The sequence below is a fragment of the Cavia porcellus genome, unplaced genomic scaffold (assembly GCF_034190915.1).
Source record: "Cavia porcellus strain 051 isolate PalLab524CR breed Dunkin Hartley unplaced genomic scaffold, mCavPor4.1 scaffold_1, whole genome shotgun sequence".
Lineage (NCBI taxonomy): Eukaryota > Metazoa > Chordata > Mammalia > Rodentia > Caviidae > Cavia > Cavia porcellus.
The window spans coordinates 132,760,138-132,780,365 of record NW_026947484.1 but is presented as its reverse complement, the minus strand read 5'-3'; the positions used below and the strand labels follow the sequence as shown (position 1 = coordinate 132,780,365).

The 20,228-nt window shown below is 35.9% G+C and overlaps 1 protein-coding gene across 2 annotated transcripts in view; it reads right to left on the bottom strand.

The window, feature by feature from the left end:
• The window catches only part of Cttnbp2nl (CTTNBP2 N-terminal like), a 54,269-nt gene that overhangs the window by 24,723 nt on the left and 9,318 nt on the right, over window positions 1–20,228 (bottom strand). Inside the window, exons 2-3 of one of the 2 annotated variants that reach the window (XM_005007881.3) lie at window positions 15,200–15,326; window positions 11,905–12,012 (exon numbers count right to left, since the gene is read on the bottom strand). In XM_005007881.3, coding sequence (XP_005007938.1) covers window positions 11,905–12,003 — 99 coding nt within the window. In that variant the 5' untranslated portion in view covers window positions 12,004–12,012; window positions 15,200–15,326. The remainder of the gene's footprint in view (window positions 1–11,904; window positions 12,013–15,199; window positions 15,327–20,228) is intronic. The other variant, XM_003479231.5, reaches the window with a different exon arrangement.

Here is a 20,228-nt window from a genome sequence, read left to right as displayed (position 1 = left end):
CAAATTTGAGGCCAATTTATAATACACAGTAAATTTAAAGCCAGCTTGAACTCCACAGTGAGATTCCATCTTAAAAACAAAAGACAACTGTTTTTGATATAAAAGTAGTTTACATATAAACATAAGTTTTGAATACTTAAAAAATGCACAAATGCACACATTGGGCTGGGGTGTGGCTCAGTGGAAGAGCACATACCAGGAATATATTTGTGACATCCTGGTTTTAATTCCCAGCACTGCCAAAACAACAACCATGGCCAAAAAAATTCTACAACTTGTCAACCACTATTACTACCCCAATTACAATTTTCCATGTATTTACTTCAGTGTTATATATTTTATTTTTTTTGAGACAAGGTCTCACTTTGTAGTTCAAGTGGGTCTCAAATTTCTGGTGATCCTCCTGCCTTAGCCTCCCGAGTGCTAGGAATACAGCATTATGCCATCACACCAGACTTACTTTATTATTTATAGTTGAGAGTCAATGATATATTTATTTAGTGGCCAGAAACACTACCACATCATTAAAAGTCCTTCATACGCATGATGTTTTATAATAGTTACATAGTGTTTAGCTATGCATATGTACCACCTAATTCATGTAGCTATTAACTAACAGTTTATTTTTATGAAGAACTGTAACCAGGAGTACTTTCACATTAAAAATTAACAAACTGTACTACAGACCTAAATTAAATAAAAACTATAAGGCTTATAGAAAAATAAAATAGGAAAATAACTTTTGTAACCTTGTGTTTTTGTTGCTGGTTTTGTTTTTATGAGGCAGGGTAACACTACATAGTTCAATTTGGCCTTGAAGTCATTACATGTCTCAGGTTGGCCTCCAGTTTGTGGTAATCTACCTGCCTTAGCCTCCCAAGTGCTGGGATTCAAAGCGTATGCCACCACATCTGGCTTTAACCTTGGTTTAGTCACATTTTTTGGACACAGTGCTAAAATCCGTAAAAGAAAAACTGGTAATTGAGGTTCATAAAAAAGATATAGTTAAAAAAAAAAAAAAGATACAGTAACAGACTGAAATAAATCACAGAGTAGGGCGGGGGGTGTAGTTCAGTGATAGAGTATCTGACTAGCCTGCAAGAAGTATAAGGATCATACAATTTTTAAAAAATCCCACAGACTATCCAGGTGTGATGGCACATACCTATAATTTCAGTATTTGGTAGACTGAGGTAGTAGGATCCTCAAATTTGAGGCCAGTCTAGATTATACAGCTAGACTAGTATGGAGTATAGTATTTACATACTATAAAAAACCAAAACAAACCAAAGACTGGAGAAAATATTTACAAGACATACATTTGATAAAGACTGTGTCCAGATATATAAGGAATATTCAAAACTCCGTAATGAGAAACCAATTCAGTTTTTAAAATGGCAGAAGAAATAAATAAATACTTCTCCAAAGAAAATAATAAAGATGATAAATATATAAAAAGATACTTATCATTACTTAATAGGACAATGGAAATTAAAATGAAAATCATTACTTAATAGGACAATGGAAATTAAAATGAAAATGAGACATTACACAAATATACAATGGCTAAAATAAAAAGACTGGTCATGGCCACATCAAGTGTGGTGAAGATCGGAAGCAAATAAACTCCACTGGATACATACTATGGAACACAAAATGGCATCATCACTTTTGAAAAACACACTGGTAGCTTAACAGAGTCATTCTATTCCTAGGTATTTATATAAAAATCATAAAAGCATGTATGTGCATAAAATGCCTTATTATGAAACGCTTACAGTAGCTTTATTTGTTATAGCATAAAAACTAAAACAATGCAAATGTGCAACAGATGAATGGATAAAACAAACTGTGTCATATCTATATGAACACTTCAGTAATAGAAATGAAATGTCTAAACAACAACATGGATGAATCTTGAAATAATGTGAGTGAACGCATGCCAATCCTCACCTTAAAGAATACATTCTGTTAATTTCACTTACACAAAATTCCAGAAAATAAGGACAGGCATGTTATTTGTGTAAAGGTTTCATGAGGGAATACTTACATTAAAGCATTAACTTGTACACATCAAATATATGCAGCTTACTGTATGTCAATTATATCTTAATAAAGTTATTTAAAAAACATAGTACCTAAATCAGATAAAGAAGAAAACATCACTTCTACTAAAAAGGCTTCCATATTATTCCCGTATTTCCTGTTTTCATTATAAAGAGAGGACTATAACACAACATCTGTTCAAGGCTCCCCAGTACATCTTTAACTCTTGCCAAATGACTTAAAATATGTGCTTCTGGATGATGAGGTGGGAATTCAAAACTATCAGTTCCAGACAGAGAGACAAGCTGAAATGCAAGCACTACTAATAACAACAATAAGAAAGTAAAACCTCTTATTAAGGATGGTATATTTATGCTAATAGGATGAACTTTGACCTGATTTGGTATTTGATCCCTTATTTAATCCTTATAATAACTATCCATTTTACAGATAAAAGCTTATGGGGTAAAATAACTTGTCTAAGATCATATAATAGTAACGACAGAACTCAAGTATGTTTGATGTGAAAGCTCATGCTCTTAACAGCTACAGTAAATTGAATGTTCTGGTTGATAACTAGTAATTAACTGTTCTAAAAAGAAACACCTAGTCTTTTTAAAAAGTAGAATTTCATATATGGGTTTTACTTAAGAGTAGGATAAACAATATTATATACTTTTAAAACACTATAAAAAACACACTAAAATGTGGCCAAAATGGCCACTGATTAATTACCATGCTTTGCTTTATAATAAAAGTTTTATATATACAGATATATAATCTATATATATACATATAGTTCTATATATACACATATACACTTAGATGTATATATCTCTATATATCTAAAAACCTCAGCATTCAATATTTATTTATTCAACCTAAATAAAGTTCTATTTGTTTCTGAATATCTTAGTTTTTACCAGGCAGAAATTCTTAGCTATAGGCTATGTTTATATGATCTTTATCAAAAATCTGTACAATTTACCCCAAACCGAAGAGCTATCTATTAAATTAGATCATTTCTGGGCAAAGAATTACTAGGTCTAGACTTATGGGTGCCAACGAATGCTACACTTTGAGTCCATTTAAGATACTCGTGGCTGAGGCAAGTGGGTTGCTGAGAGTTTGAGGATGGCTGCATAGTAAGATGTAGTCTTAAAAAATGACAAAAATTTAAAAAGAATAAAAATAAAAGAGAGAAGATTTTCCCAGATTTATTACCAACTAGCTAATATCTGACATAAAACAAATGCAATTAGGACCAGAGTTGTAACTCAGTGGCACAGCACCTGCCTGGCAAGTGCAAGGCCCTGAGTTCAGTTCCCAATACCAAACCAAATCAAACCAAAACACAATTAACTTTGTTTGACAAACCTTGTTGTAATGCTAAGGCTGGCCTCAAAGTTGAGCTCCTCCCATCTCAGCCTCCCAGGTGGCTGGGATTACATGCACTATCATGCTTAAAATGCAGTAACTCTGGGCAAATTAATATTAGGATAGGATGATGTAAGGTGGTCGCTAAATTCCACTTTACCTTTCTCATTTCAGTTTAGCCTTTATAATATCTGTTTACATGATAGGCACAAGGCTATGGCCAAAAACAGATGTGAGGCTCTGAACTGTAGTGAATCTGTGTTTGTTATATTCTTCAGTCACAGCACTTCCTATGACAACTTTTATTTTGTTCTTGTGTATGTTTCACACAGTCATAAAATCCTCATTATTATTACTAACTCAAAAACATTTTCATAAAATCAAATAATTATCTCAATAGAGACAAATATATAACATTCACATTCATTCATTTACTCTCACTATGTGTATCAAGCTTCCTTCAAGCTGGTAATCTTTCTGCCCCAACCTTCCAGCTGTTGCATTACAGACAAGTACAACCACACTGTACTTCTTAGATTTTTTAAAAATTTGAGACAGGTTCTCTTTACATAATATAGACTGGCTTTGGACTCACTTTGTAGCCCACAGTCAATGTAGTCCAGGCTAGGCTCAAATTCCTGGCAATACTCCTGCCTTGGCCTTTTGAGTGCTCGATTTAAGATTTTTTATTTTTAACCCTTGAAAAAACTTATAGTAGGTAAACTTACAGGATGATGTATTACAGCCTCAAAATATCTTTATCTTTGTCATGTCTATATTTCTGCCTATAATTCTTTCTTTGCTGGGTGCGGTGGCACACACTTGTAATCCCAGTACTTTTGAGGTTGAGCCAAGAGAAGGGCTGCAGCCTGAGGTCAGCCTGGGCTACATAATAAGGTCAAGGTCAGCCTGAACTATATAGGGAAACCTTATCTCAAAAAAGCAAAAAACAAAAACAAAACATATAAAATTCTTTTTTGTGGGGGGATTTTATTGTATTTTTCTTTTCCAGATTTTACTGGTACATAGAAGTGTGTAAAATGATCATATTCATCATGGAGAATTTGTGCCTATACATACTCATTTCTTTTATTTTTTCCCATTTCCCTATCTTCTCTTTAACTGCCTTCCTATTTACCAAAGCTTTGTTTTGATTTTTTTCCTTCTTTTCTCTCTCTCTCTTAACTTTTCCTTTCTTTCCTTCTACCCTCCTCCCTCTCTTGCTTGCCTCCCCATTTGAGTATCTTCTTCCTATTTCACAATACCTGTTATATATTTTGGTCCTTATTTACATTTTTTTGTTTCTCACACCAGAGAAACAATGCAGTATTTCCACGTGTGTCTGATGTATTTCACTTAAGAGTAGGGTTCAAGGTGTATCTGTTTACCTAGAAATGTCTCAAGCTAATTCTTCTTCATTCTGCCTATAAATCTTCTAGTTTGGAGATTTTTGCAATGATCCTTGATGAAAAACAGCAGAATTCTATTATTGTTTTAAAAGTTATACCTGTTTTATGATCAAGGTATCACTGAAAGGAATGAAAAAACTCTTAAATGAATCCCACATGAAAGCTTGAATATTTTACCACTTATCATTGTACAAGGAGTTTAAAGTATGCTTAAAATAAAATGCATACAAACAAATGCAGGGTAGATTTTACGCAGATTTTACATAGGCACAGCGAAGAGGGATTCTGCATCAGATCTAAGACCTTCAGATATACAATATGACCAAGTAGAACATTCAAATATAAATTATTTTGTTTTAAATTTTATTGGTGGTCAAATATGGCTTTCAAATTTTTTAAATGGCTGTTGATTAAGGTTCCCTAGTCCTCTGGAACAGTCACAGAGAGACAGGGGGGTTGGAAAGCCATTTCCTAGATTTGCTAGGAATTAATGAACCGAGGCTTTCTTGCTCAACAGTGTCGTCTGACCCCTGGATCCCTCAAAAGACCGTTTGTGAACAATGCCATTTGCCTTCATTGTAGAGAAAATGCTTATAGGGTTCTCAGTCATGAAAATAAAGTGTTAACACAAAAAATTTTAATAAAGAGTGTTTTTCTGTGACATGATGCCATCTAGAAACAGAAGAATCACTTTATATCAAGTTCAACTGGGGCCAAATATGACATAAATGAAGTTCACAACAAGTAAACTTCAAATAAAGGAGAGGCTTATGGTATTTTCTATTGATTTCTTTGGTTCTAAGGTAAACATGTTTGATAATTAGTAAGGAGGCTTTTAGGGGGCAAAAGAACATCACCTGGGGGACTCTAAAAGGGTGCAGCTGCAATCTGGCACTTTGCAGAATTTCTAGAAAATGAATGAAACACTTTTATAATTCTAACTTTATATGTAGGATCCACTTACAAATTCTGGGAATTTTATAATACATGATATAACCCTAAAGAACCAGCCCTTACCAGTGTAACCTACTATTCGTTGTGAAGTAACCACTCTATAGTTTTATTCAGAGATGCAAGGCTGATGAATAGATTTGATGTCCACAAAAAAATTTATGCTGAGAATAAAGAGGTAAAAAGAACAAAGAAAACATGATTTTTTTTTTTTAACTGAAAGTAAAACAGAGAGCAAAAACTAATCGTGGCTATTTAAGACAAAGACCAAAACCTTTTAAACTGCTAATCATGAATTAAGAACTATTATTAAAGGCTAAGCATGGTGGCACACGCCTGTAATCCGAGCACTGGGAAGATTAAGGTTGGAGGATTGTGAGTTTGAAGCCAGCATGGGATACACAGCAAAATCTTTCTCAAGAGACAAACAGATAGATAAATGTAAGCTATTATGTTAGTGTACAAAGTCTAATAGATGTTTTCTTGTTAAGCAAAAGTGATGAGACAGTAAAATCCTGATACATTACAGAACCAAAACAAAAACTCAACAATAAAATGACATTTTATTTTAACTTAAAGAATACGGAGCTGGGATGTAACTTAGCAGATCTATAGCACTTGTACAGCACACATAAGACCATAGGGTTTCATCTGCAGAATCTGGTATAGTACTTGTTGTTTTTTACAGGACTCAACTTTTACACCAGCTACCAAGATTTTATTTAAAGAAGCATCGCTCCTGGTGAAGCTATGTCTTTCACCTAAACAGAAGAGAAGTTAAGCCTCAGATTCTGTACCACCTACAGATCATATATAGCCCAATACAACATTTGTGTCTGATTCTCAATGGAATGCTCTCTTAAATAGAGCTCGTTTGCTAGCTGCTCTTTTAACTTGTCAGAAGCAACTAAAATTGGATTCATGCAGAAAAAATATATTTTAGGAAAATGTGCAACAAACACCTAAGCATCTGTCAACATTAAAACCAGAAGGCAGTGTGTTGCAGAGCACAAGACAATTTTAAAATTTAGTGATTCATGTTTGATTGACTTTGCAAGCCTAAAGCTAGTAGTCGGAGCAACTGTTTAGAAGACAACAGTATGCAATATAGGAACTATTGCAGATTTCCTACTGTCTTATCACTGTTCAATTCATTTTGTTGTTTTAATCCCTTTAAAATTAAAAAAAATTTAGTGATTCAAAACATTTACTTGAAGTATTATGTTTTATAAAGTATTATCTTTTAAAATAACAGCAATGGCACAATCATTTTATTTAACAGTAAGTATTTGAGGCTGGGGCTATAGCTCAGTGGCAGAGTGTGTGTGTATGTGTGTGTTTGAGACACAGTGTCACTGTATGTAGTCTGAGCTGGCCTTGAACTCACTGTGTATCCTGGGCTGGCCTTGTGGTGATTCTCCTGAGTGCTGGAATTACAGGTGTGCCCTCCCATGCCTGGCAGATTGCATTTTTAACATGTGCAAGGCCCTGGGTTTAATCCTCAGCAGCAAAAATAATGATGATAGCAACAAATATTTATTAATCATCTATATGCTAGGCACTATCCTAGGTGCTAAGGTTATAATGATTAGTAAAATGAATACATGAAGGCTGGGGATATATCTCAGTGATACAGCACCTGCCTGGCAAGCATGAGGTTATGAATTCGATGCCCTGCACAAAAAAAAAAAAAAAAAAAAAAGAACACATGAGCCACTATAGTTTTATACCATTTGTAAAGATGAAAAGCAGAGGCTAAAGAAAAAAAAAGAAAGAAAAGCAGAGGTTTAGGTGAAAGCCATAGCTTCACCAGGAGTGATGCTTCTTTAAATAAAACCTTGGTAGCTGGTGTAAAAGTTGAGTCCTGTAAAAAACAACAAGTACCATACCAGATTCTGCAGATGAAACTCTATGGTCTTATGTGTGCTGTACAAGTGCACAGTGGTAAAACTATAAAAGTAAAAGCAAAGGCATTCTCTAATTGTTCTATTATAGTAGTATTTCTATTCCCCCATTATGAGGATTAAGGCAGTTGACAGCTGTGTAAGAGAAGAATAACAGGCATTGGGGTGAGGATTAGGAAAAAGCTCAAACTTTTCTCAATCCTTTTTTTCTCTTAACTGATCAGATTAATATAGGCTATAAAGTGGGAATGTGGCTGGGCATAGTGGTATGTGCTTATAATCACAGCGACTCAGGAGTTTGAGGTGGGTGAATCAAAAGTTTGGGGCCAGCCTCGACAACTGAGTGAGATTTTGTTTCAAAATTAAAAAATAAAGGTCATGGATGTAGCTCAGCACTCCCTGGGTTAAATCCCCACTGCTGAAAAAAACAACTGAGAATGTGTCCGGGGTTTAAATAGATTTAGACTACTGGTAATAATAGTATGGGGGGGTTATGAGAAACAGAAACAGTTTACATGGACTTACAGGGAAAGGGAAAGGCAAAGAAATCACCAACAGTGACAGACAAAAAGAAAGGCTGTCAATGTGACAGGAATGAGTCACTAATTGGTGTGAACACTATGTTACCTATGTTGGCAGGGAAGTCCTTAAAAAATTAAGCACCCTTGAGGACACATTAGAGACATCTATTCAAATGACAGGCAACCAGTGACCGCTCCTTGGATACATGCTATGCACTGACAGGATAGAAATAAGTGGAAAGAAAAATGAAAAGTTGTTGGAGTATCTGCAATAGCATGCAAATTGTCAAGTGATTTATGCAAATACTTGTTATGAATCACAGATTCTTATTACAGATATGGAAGCTTTGTTCTAGACAGATTGACCAAGGCCACACAGGTTGAATGGCATGACAGGCTAAAACTCAGGCAATGAACTTTGACAAGTGGAACTAAGCATTATCAAAGTCATAAACATGTCATCACCTAGAAAACCATGAATTCTCCAAGGAAACCAGACCTATCCCTTCAGAAGAGAACTGCTTCATATACTGTGGCAAAACGAACTTACTGGAGATTACATACCACATACTACAAAGCTACAAGGAAAAACAAGAACAGTAGTTGCAGTGATTAATTACCTTGAGGCATAAATATTAGAAATGTCCATTGTTTTTAGTTAGCCTTAAAAGACATAAGCTAATGCCATACTGAACAGTAACAGAAATAATGGTTTAGATTTTATTTTAATCACATTTATAATCTTTGAATAATCCAAGAAAAGACTACCATGTTATTGTATGTTAAAGGCACACATATAAATCAGTGTGGAAAATGAAAATGAGATAAAGGAAAGATACAGCTTTTTGTAGGAACTGTTGGATTGTGACTGTTGGCTACTTCAGATTTTTTAAGCCCTCAAAAATGGCAATGGGAGAACAATCTTTGCTACTATTAAAAAAAACTTCAACAAAGCAGCTTCATATGAACAACTATGAAATATTAACACAAACCTCCCTTTTATTCAATAGGAAGCTAGGATAATTTTGAAGTTTTATAAACTTTTTTGGAGGTTGAAATTTAAGACCTACGTTAAAAAAATCTCCTTAAACCACATGGTGGCTCATGCCTATAATCCCAACACTGCGAGGCTAAAACAGGAGGATTAGAAATTTGGGTCTGAGCAATTTAAGGAGACTGTTTCAAACTTTTAAAAACAGGATTGGAGATGTGCAAAGGCCCTGGGTTCAAATCTTAGTACCAGAGCAAGCCAACAAAAAAAACCTCTTGAATCCCACTACTTGGGTGACTAAAGCAGGAAGATGGAGAGTTCAAGTCTGGCCTGGGCTACAGGCCCACTACTCTACTGAGATGCCATTTTAACAAAGAGGAGAAAACAAAATGCATTCATGTAAGTCTTAGCTGGGCATGGTGGTACATGCCCGTAATTTAGGCAAACTGAGAGACTGATGCACAAGGTTTACATTTTAAGCCCAGTTAAGGCAATTTAGTGAGAACCTGTCTCAAAATAAAAAAGGGCAGTGCATATATGTAAGCTTAGTGCAGTGAAGGTGAACCTTTTCAAACTGAGTATCCAAACTGCAACCCAAAACCCACTAATTTACTCCAAAATGGTCATGCTGTAATTAAATCTGAATACTGAGATTTAGTTTAGAAAAAACAACTGTCATTTGGTGCTCAGCTGCTGGAGTGGCTTAGTTTGCCTGCCAACACAGAAGGATCTGTGTGTGCCCACTGCGGCATGCGTGTCATAGGTTCACTGCCACTGGCTTAGTGGGAAGCCCCTGGTTTCAACTTGCAGTACCGCAAAAATCAACCAACCAACCAGGCAACCCACCCTTAGCTATCTACTCAGCTGTACTTTGCAGGGATTAATCTTACTTCACTATGCTTAAGTCTGATGTTCTTTGGTGATTTCCTCTTGCCTTTTTAGAAAGTACCATCTGTACTTTTCTCTTTATGCTCTTGAAGCAAAAAAGGAAAATCCTTTGAAATGATAAAGAATTCATCACCCTTGAAAACAGGAAGGACCCTACAATTTTTTTCACAGACTTCACAGTCTCCATGTATCTCTTATGCCTCACTAATATACTACCTCTCCTGTCCCTGATTTTTTTTTTAACACCAAGTACATTTATTAGAAAACAAAGTTATGAAATATCCTCATATGTTTCCTTAAGAAATTAGAAATAAAAGACAGAATAAAACAAAAAACAAATAGAAGAAAATAAAGATTAGAAAACACAATCCCTTATCAAAATGCCAAGATCATTTTTCATAAAAATTAGCATTTTGATGCTTACATTTCTGTAAAAATACAAAAGACTCAGAACAGTCTAAACAACTTTGATAAAGCAATAAAATTAGAGGGGCTGGGGATTTAGCTCAGCGGCATAAGCGCCTGCCTTGCAAGCAGGCAGTCTTGAGTTCGATCCCTGGTACCAATAAAAACGAAAAAGACAAAAAAAAAAAAAAAAAAAAGGAATAAAATTAGAGCTCCAACCCTCCCCAATCCCATGACTTATCACAAAGTTACATCTATCATGACAAAACAGCACTGATATCAAGATAAACAACCAAGGTACCAACATGAAGTCCCAAAATAGATATTCACATGACAATTGATTTCTGGCAAAGATGCAAAAGCAATTAAGTGGAGAAAGGATTGTACCTTCAACAGATATACTGGAACAACTGGATATCCACATGCAAAGAACCCAAACCTTATAGCACATCAAAAGTTTCTTAAGACATCCAGAAATCAACTCAAAATGGGTCAAAGGGGTTAGTTAAAAGGAAAGGCAGGTGTGACTTGAGTCGTTGCTTTAGTTGAGGTCATTCTGCCTGGCACAAAAAAGACTGGGACAAATGCAGAAGGGAAGGCAGAACCTACAGAGGTGTTTGGTGAAGGGGGACACTGAATTTGCTTCTGAACAGGCCCCGTGGATAACAAAAGAGGCCATTATGCTTTTTTTAAACTATCTTAACTATTTTTTATATACATAAAAACACCCGTATACATGTTTTTTCTTTCAGCTTGTCACACTAATGAAACAATACAATGTTTACACATGCGTGTCTGATTTCACTAATAAGTATTTTCTCAAGGTGCATCCATTTACCTATAAAAGTGTCCACTTTATCACTTTATCCTGCGTCTGATTTTTAACACATGTCAAATACTTAACCAAAGTAAGACTTCTTATTCTGGGATCCAAAACTCCACAGATATCTTTATGGGTCTTTGATCTCCCATATACACCTTCTTGAATTTTGGCAACAAATGTATCTATTGTCTTCTTCCGGAAGTACCTCTTATCAAATCTTCAAAGAGGTCAGCATCCAAAAATAGCAAAAGCACAGTGAAACAATGAAGCTCAAGATCTAGAAACTGGGCACAGAAATTAAAGGAATAATTTTGAGGATGGGTCTACTGCTGTCCCTAAGATTGGATATGTGCCACCTAACGCAAGTATCATATACCCTCCTTTTAGTTTCAATGAGGACTGTAGCAACATCTACTTAAATAACTCAGCGAATGAAATGGCTTTCAGAATATATGATGACTTACTTGCTTTTCTTTTTTCTTTTTCTTTTTTGGTACCGGGGATTGAACTCACGAACCTTGTGCTTGCCAGGCAGGCACTTACGCTGCTGAGCTAAATCCCCAGCCCTCTTTTTTTTCTTTCAACATACCTTTAAAGCTTCTATTACAAGGTCCCTTGCTTCAAGCTCTCCTTCAAGAATACTGAATAGGGTCAGGAGTTCAGGCTTGCTGAGTTTTTCCAGATTCATCCTGAAAGCCTACAACAAACACAATAATCAGGCAATCTTCAGAAGACAGACCTTATTTTATATAACTAATGAAAAAAGACAGAACATGCTATATCACTGTGTAAAATGTTTTAAGAAAGGAAATGGTGAAAATTAAACAGAAATGTAAGAACTTTTTGATGTTAATGCCAAACTGAGCAGTGATAAAAAACCCAACTGACTTTAAATTACTGATTCCATCATAAAGATCAATTTTTCATCACCTTTCAAGCATATTTACAAACAAATAATTTAAGTCTCATAAAAATTAGTAACTAATTGTGTTCACTAGAAATTCAGATAGAATTGTGTTACGTGAACACTATTTGACTGGAAAATAATTAGATCATACAAAAATCTCTTATTTATTTACTGGTGTTTTTGAGTCAGGGTTTTACCATGTAATTTAAGCTGGCCTTAAGCTCATTTGTAGCCCAGGCTGGTCTTGAGCTTGCAGTGATCCTCCGTACTGGGATTATAAATCTGTGCTCCATGCCTGGCTGATCTCTCATTTTTTAGATAAACAAATTCCGAAACTGTATACAAAACAGTTTCTGGCATTCCACTTCAATTGGTCAAAATGAAATTTGAGAAAAGATAATATTTGGTGGGAATACAGGGGATTTTCTTTTAAATTGTTTACTTTCATAGAGAGTAACTGCCATAAGCACAACGTTTATATTTCATATAGCAAAACACATAAATCCAACCATAAACAACTAATGACTTCTTAAAATATTATTTCAGCTGGGTGTGATGGCTCATGCCTACAATCTAAGCACTCTGGAAGACTGGGGCAGGAAAATCTTGAGACCCTATGCAATTTAGTGACTTAGTAAGACCTTGTCTCATAATAAAAACTTTTTAAAAATTCACACTTCTAGGATGATCTGCATCTTTTCAAACATGTAACCCTCACAGACAGAAGTCAGTGTGCTATAGCCTTTCAAGAGTATGACCAGTGTGTAAGACATTTTTTACAACTTCAAGGCAGAGCAAATTCCATCTTCATATCCTACTTTTTACTTCTAAATTGTCATTCTCACGTAGTTTTCGTTAAATCACATCCTATTTCCTATACCCTCCAGCAAGACTTCTTATTAAATTTGAAGGGGGTTGGGGCTGGGGATTTAGCTCAGCGGCCTAAGTGCCTGCCTTGCAAGCAGGCAGTCGTGAGTTTGATCCCTGGTACCGATAAAAACGAAAAAGACCAAAAAAAAAAAAAAAAAAAAAAAAAATTTGAAGGAGGCACAAGACTCACTGACTTCTTCTAGAGCTACTGTCTTAAGTTGAATGTGTAACCGCATGTAAGGACATTGTGTTCCAGGACATGCTGTATAAATCCTTTAAAACACAGTAAAATACTCTCAATGTATACTCAGTTCTAACTGCTACCTTTATACTTTAGAATTAGAGACAGGTCTCAGAGCAGTTATAATGAAAATAAAAACTGAAAAAAAAAATCCAAACATTAACCCCTTATAAAACTGCAATTAATATATAATGGTATGTAGGAAGAACACAAGGCTTTGCATGGCCTGCATATTCCTAGTTATGTGTTGGGGCAGTTGCCTTTGGCAGCTGTTATTAGGGAAGTAGGGTGGGCTCTGGAAATTTATCCAGTGCAATCTCAAGGACTAGCTTCGGATTCTCAGTTTTTTCATCTCTTGATGATATGGTACTCATAAGCTTGCTATGAAGATTGAGTTAATAAATGTAAAACATCTTACCAAGTTTCAGAATCTGCCTAATTAGTAGTAACAATTATCATTTCATTTTCCAAAAGAATTTTAAAAAACAATTACCAAAACTGCAGGCTGAGGGGCTGGGGATTTAGCTCAGTGTCCTAAGTGCCTGCCTTGCAAGCGCGCAGTCCTAAGTTTGATCCCCAGTACCAAAAAAAAAAAAAAAAAATCTCATCTCCAAAATTGGAGGCTGGGGCTGGGGATTTAGCTTAGCAGCATAAGTGCCAGCCTTGCAAGTGCAGAGTTGTGAGTTCAATCCCCAGTACCAAAAAAAAAAAAAAAAAAAAATTGCAGGCTGCCAAAATCACTAACTTTAGCAAAATCTTCAGCTCCCTTTTTGTAGTTGGAAACCACACACCAAGAAAGGTAATAGCACCCTGGAGTGAAAAACGAGGAGGAACTTAAACTATCAGTTGACTTACACTGGTTTCTTAGAAGAGCTCCCCACTCTACCACTTTGTCATTGTTTCATGTTTCTACATCCATTAAATCCTCAGGTAGGGGAAATACCCCATCATCTGATGTTCTCCCTCTCCCTTCCATAATGTTAAGCAGAATAAAGGGCACTGGTAAAGAAACCTTATAAATACCAACTACAAAGAGTAAACCAACTGGCAGTGTAAGAACCAATGAAAGAAAGGTAAGGATAGAGTTAAAAATCTCCACAGTCCTTCTTGGATCCAAGTCTAAGCTTCTGGGTAAAAATAAGTATTTTTAGACAGTATAATTAAACAGGCATTTAACACACACACGTCCAAGTTTTTGGTGTATTAAGATTTATATTCTCATAAAAGAATACAAATAATATAATCCAGGCTTGGTGGCATACACCTGTAATCCTACCACTTGGGAGACTGAGGTGGGAAAATCATTGCGAACCTGAAGCCAGCCTTGGCTACAAAGTGAGTTCAAGGCCAGTCTGAATCGCATAGTGAAATCCTATCTCAAAAAGACCAAGAAAAAAAGAAAAAAGAAAGAAGAAAGCCAAAAAACAAAACAAAACCAAAAAAACAAAACAAAAAAACCCTACAAAAACAAAAAATACAATTTTTAGTATCATCTTAGTTATAAATAAAGCAGACCAATACAGGCAAGAAAAAAATTTTATTCTCTGCTAACGACATAATGAACAATATTCTTGTTATCTCTGGAACATTTCTACTAATATATACCAACTCATTTAGCTTAGTACTTATATGAAATGAATACAATACAAACACTATACAGGAGGGAGAAAAAGCCATAGCCTCAAGAACCAATATTTTCTAGTAAACTTTTTTATAAATGATTTAGTAGTAATTCTTCCTAATCTATACATTTGAATCTAATCTCAATATTGTATTAAGTTTTGTATGAAATATAAAGAACATAAAACTCTATTATTTTAGGATGGCAGTGGCAATTTCTGTTATGGGGATGAAAGTGATACTGACCTGGTAACTGGTAGAGTCACACTTTAGTCCTCAAGTATAAACTCAAGGTTTTCTTCAGTTGTTGAAATTTGGGGAAACTGGCAAATCTATTTAAAAGGCCATCAGCATGGTGGTAAAATGCCCAATGCTGCAAAATAATAAGAAATTTATTGTCTATGTATGGCCATTAATCCAGAGGTCAATTTTTATTGGGTTAAGAGTGCCCAACAGATTAGCAAAGCAAGTTAAACCCTGGGTGTGTTTGGGTGGTCATAGAGACATGAACCTAAGTACTATATGTGCTCCCTCTTCATTCATCTCTGATGTTGTTCCCCTGCTCTGCTTCCCAGCTACCATGAATTGACCCAGCTTTCCAGCACGGTATTTCTAACTTGGAGCCAGCAGACCATGGACTTGATCCCCTGCACCATGGGTCAAATTAGAACTTTCCTCTTTAAATTATGGGTGTCAGGTGTTGTGTCCCAGGGATAGGAATGCTGACTAATATACCATGTGACTATACTACAAACAGTTTCATAAACCCCATATCAACTATCATAACTAATGAAGCCTGACAGCTATAAGGGGATGAGAAGGAAAAAAAACAGCTAGTTCTTCAAGCTGAAGCTTTGCATATGAAAAACACCAGGAATCTGACTTCCTCTTACAACTATAATTATGGGAGTAGGAGCTTTCAGGACTTTAGGATGTCCAGTGCCACTTGAAGGACTAACTTCTGAATGTCACAGAGATTTGTTGTCCTGAATTGACAAAAGTATATTTGCTTTAATCATCATTATGTATGCACAATGCACTGAAATGTTCAATCTGCCAAATTCACTTGAGGAAAATTCTCATCTCACTTCACCATAAGCAAATAAATCAACATATGACCATCTCTACTTTGTCTATATGGCTGACTATATATATATATATATATATATATATATATATATATACATATGTCTAGTTTCCACATTTTCCCATGAATGTTGAAATATTTTTGTTGTTTTGAGACAGGGTCTCATTATACAGTTGCAGGCTGGCCTTAAACTTGCTTATGTAGCTCAGGCTGGCCTTGAACTCACCACAATCCTCCTGCTTCAGTCTCCCAAGTACTGTGATTACAGGCACGTGCCATTGTGGCTAGCTATGTCCAAATATTAAATGCTGAATCATATGGAAAATTTTTTTTCTTTTGGGACAAAGTCTCACTATGTAGTCCAGGTGGCCCTTAACTCACTATATAACCCAGGCTGGCTTCAAATTCTGTGCTTCTCCCGCTGCAGCAGTCTGAGTACTGGGGAGACAGGTGTATAGCATTATGCCTAACTTTTTTTCCTGTTTTCAGTCCAATCATTTAAAAAAAGTCGGTGTGTGTGTGTGGGGGGGTGCATGTTTAAGGGTATAGCTCAATGATGCAGCATTTGCTTAGCATTTGTGAGGCTCTGGGTTTAATCCTTAGCAATGCCCAATCCCACCCCCCCACCCCCCCAGCAAAGAAAAGAGAGGCTTTAAACTTATTTGTAAAATGTTATTTTTATGTTGTTTGTAAGGCACCTAACCTGCAACTTATTTGAGTTGCTCAAACCCAGCAATCAAATAGGTAAAGTATTAAAGTAGGCAAAAACACAGCAGTAAATTCTCAACCAAGAACCAGTCACAAAACTGTGACTCACTAATTAAACTAGGGGAAGAAATGTAGGTTTGCTATGCAGTCAAAAATACACAACCTACAACATTTAAACAAATCTTTTTTTTTCTCTTGCAGTGTTGGGTACTAGACCCAAGGCAAGCCACTGATTAAGCTAAGCCATTCTAGTAATGTCTGTCCAATACATGGGCAGAATGATGTGGCCCAGGATTTTGGGGGAAAGGTTGTTTCTAACTCCACATTCATTATGAGAAATACGATTCACTAGATTTTTGGAGTGCCACACTACAGTCTACAAACTCATTCCCCTATTTATTTTCTAAATGAGCTGTTACTTGTCCTTGTCATCATCTATTAAATAACTTTGAAAGACAAGATCATTTCAAACAGATGCTCTGCTCATTCCTTCCATTAAAATATCTTCAAGGCTCAATTTTCTTTAGTTTACACACAGATAGTTGTAAGGAATGCCACAGTCTATAAATTTGAAATAAAAACCATGTGTGGACAAGTTGTCAGGATACAATATCATATTCTGTGGCCATAGCGACATGAGGCTTTATTTTTCTTAATTAAAAACCCATATAACCATATAAAATAAAAAAGGATAAGCCTGTACATATTTTAATACACTGGAACATATGCTCCCTTGAAAGTTAAATATGAGCCAGGTGTGGTAATACATTCCTGCAATCCCAACACTCTGGGGGGCTGACAAGGATTACAAATTCAACTCAGCCTGGCAGCTTAGTGGTTTAGTAAGACCGTCTTGAAAATAAAAAGTGAAAAACAGGGCTGTGGATATAACTCCGTACAATGACCCCAAGTTGAATCTCCTCAGTACTGTCATATAAATAAATACACAGATAAATAAATAAGGCTAACTATCAAACATTTTTGTTTCCAATGAGTGGTTTAAAGTGAGTGTGGTTAACATACCATCTGGGCTATTTGGTTTTTTTATTTGGTACTAGGGATTAAACTCACAACCTTGCAATTGCCAGGCAGGTACTATTGACCACATCGCACCAAATCAAAGCTGATAACCAGAAGAACACAGGTATTTTCTACACAAATGTTTATGTGGCCAGAGCCAGAAGAGTTACAAGTATCAAGAAAGGTGTGTCAAACACACACACACACACACACACACACACACACACACACACTACCTCTTTAACTGTAGTGATCATCTTGCTTAGGAAGTATATTGTGGCTTTGGTTACACTCATTTTCCCCTAATCTTTCCCCATCTCTGGCAAGTCCCCATTCCTGGTTCTGGTTGTGCTTTCTGCTTCTTGAAGAAGTCTCAGCTTCTGTTTTGTGAGTCTGAATTAATTTCACAGGATAGCAGGCATTGCTGCCCTTTTACCACACAGAGATTGGCTGGCAGAAAAAGAAACACCTTCAACGGCTTCTATAGCTATGTAAGCAACAGGGCAGGGCAGGGGCAGGGAGCAGGGTGGAGTAAACGCAAAATATTTGTCTGTCTAGTATCTGGGTGTGAGTGCATCTGTGTGGAACTGAATTTTCTTTCTTCCAAGTGGTAGATGATGCAGGACACCAAAGACAGAAAAATAATATATTTATAGGCATTTTAGGTCCCTGATACAGAAACATCTAAACGAACGAACAAACACTACACAGCTATACATATCTATTTTTAAAATATCAGTCTAGCATGGTGGTATATGCCTGGAATTTCAGCTGCTTGGGAGGCTCAAGCAGGAAAATCACAAGATCTAGGACAGCCTAGGCAACTTAGCAAGACTTTGTCTTTAAAAAAAAAAAAAGCTGGGGATGTATGTAGCTCAGTATAAAAACTCTGGGGTTCAATTTCAGGTACCGGAGGGAAAATAGTCAGTTTATACTTGGACTTATAACTGACACATGGTATTCAGGCTATTCAACATGTTTTAAGTATCTGTAATCATATAGGCCCAAAGATATAAAGCAGACTTACTCCAAATGACTCACATCTCATACATATATAAGAACAAAATCAACCTATGAAAAATTAGTTCTTAGAATGCCAAGAGCTAAGCCTGACATGCCAATTAAGTGTTTCTGACAGCTTCCCAGGAAACAAAGTAGTTCTTTAAAAACTAAGTTATATAAAGTATTGATAATATGGGGGGGACAATAGAGGAAGGACAGAGGAAGGGGAAGTAAAAAAGGATCAAGATGCAATTATGTATATGTACCAATTCCCTACAATAAATGTATTTACTGTATATTGCAAACATATACTAATAAAAAAGGAAAACAACATATTACATTTATAAATACAGAATCTAAACATGGTCAAAAGTGTACTGTTATTTAAAAAATTGTAACCAATGCAATCTATTATCGGGAGGTGGAAAGTGTTGACACATTACCGTGAACCATCTATAAGATTTAAGATTGTCTATTCTCTAGCCCTTTTGGTTTTGGGGTTATTGATACATTTCAGGTAAGTGTGACAATACTCTAAATGGCCCTTTTCATTCCTTTTTTTTGGCATTTTAGGATCTGGTTAGGGAAATAAAACATGTCAACATAGTGAGAAAATAACTTTTGCCTGGAGTGGTGGCACATACCAGCAACCCCAAGTACTCAGGAGCCTAAACAGGAGGATCACAAGTTCAAGACCAGGTGGGGCAACGTAGCAAAATCCTGCTTCAACATACAAAATAAAAAGGGCTAGGGATATAACTCAGTGGTAGAGAACCCCTGTGGTCAATCCCTAGTATTCCCCCAAATCTAATCAAGAAAGCATATCCTATGTACATTTGTTTAAAAAGACTATTTTTGCTACTATCATTTTTAAAAATCTTACAATGATGGTACAAAAACCAATGTCATTTTATGGAAATTTGCGATATTAAGCAACATAAAGCTTGTTACCAATATCTCAAATCAAGCTTCTCTCAGTTAAAGTTAAGAGATACTGCTAGACTTAGTTGTGTCCCTCATCACCTCCACTATTTGTACACTGAAACTCTAATTCTGGGTACCTCAGAATGTGACTAACTGCATTTGGACACAGGGGCTCTAAAGAGGTGATTAAATTAAAATGATGTCATTACAGTAATCTCTATCCCAGTAGTACTGGTATTCTTATGAAAGGAAATCTAGATACTGATAGGTCACAATAAGATGTGAAGACATAGAGAGAAGACTGCCTTCTTTCTATGAGCCAAGGAAAGAGAACTCAAGAAACCAACAATTCTGCCAACATACTGGTCTTAAACTTCTGGCTTGAGAACTGTGAAGAAATAAATAATCACTAGTCTGCAGTACTTTACCACAAACAAACTAAACAATACAACTCGCTAACATTATTTTTAGAGACTATTAGAACTGGTTGAGGGGGGCACACAGTGGTGGCTGCATGTTTGGAATCCGGGCACT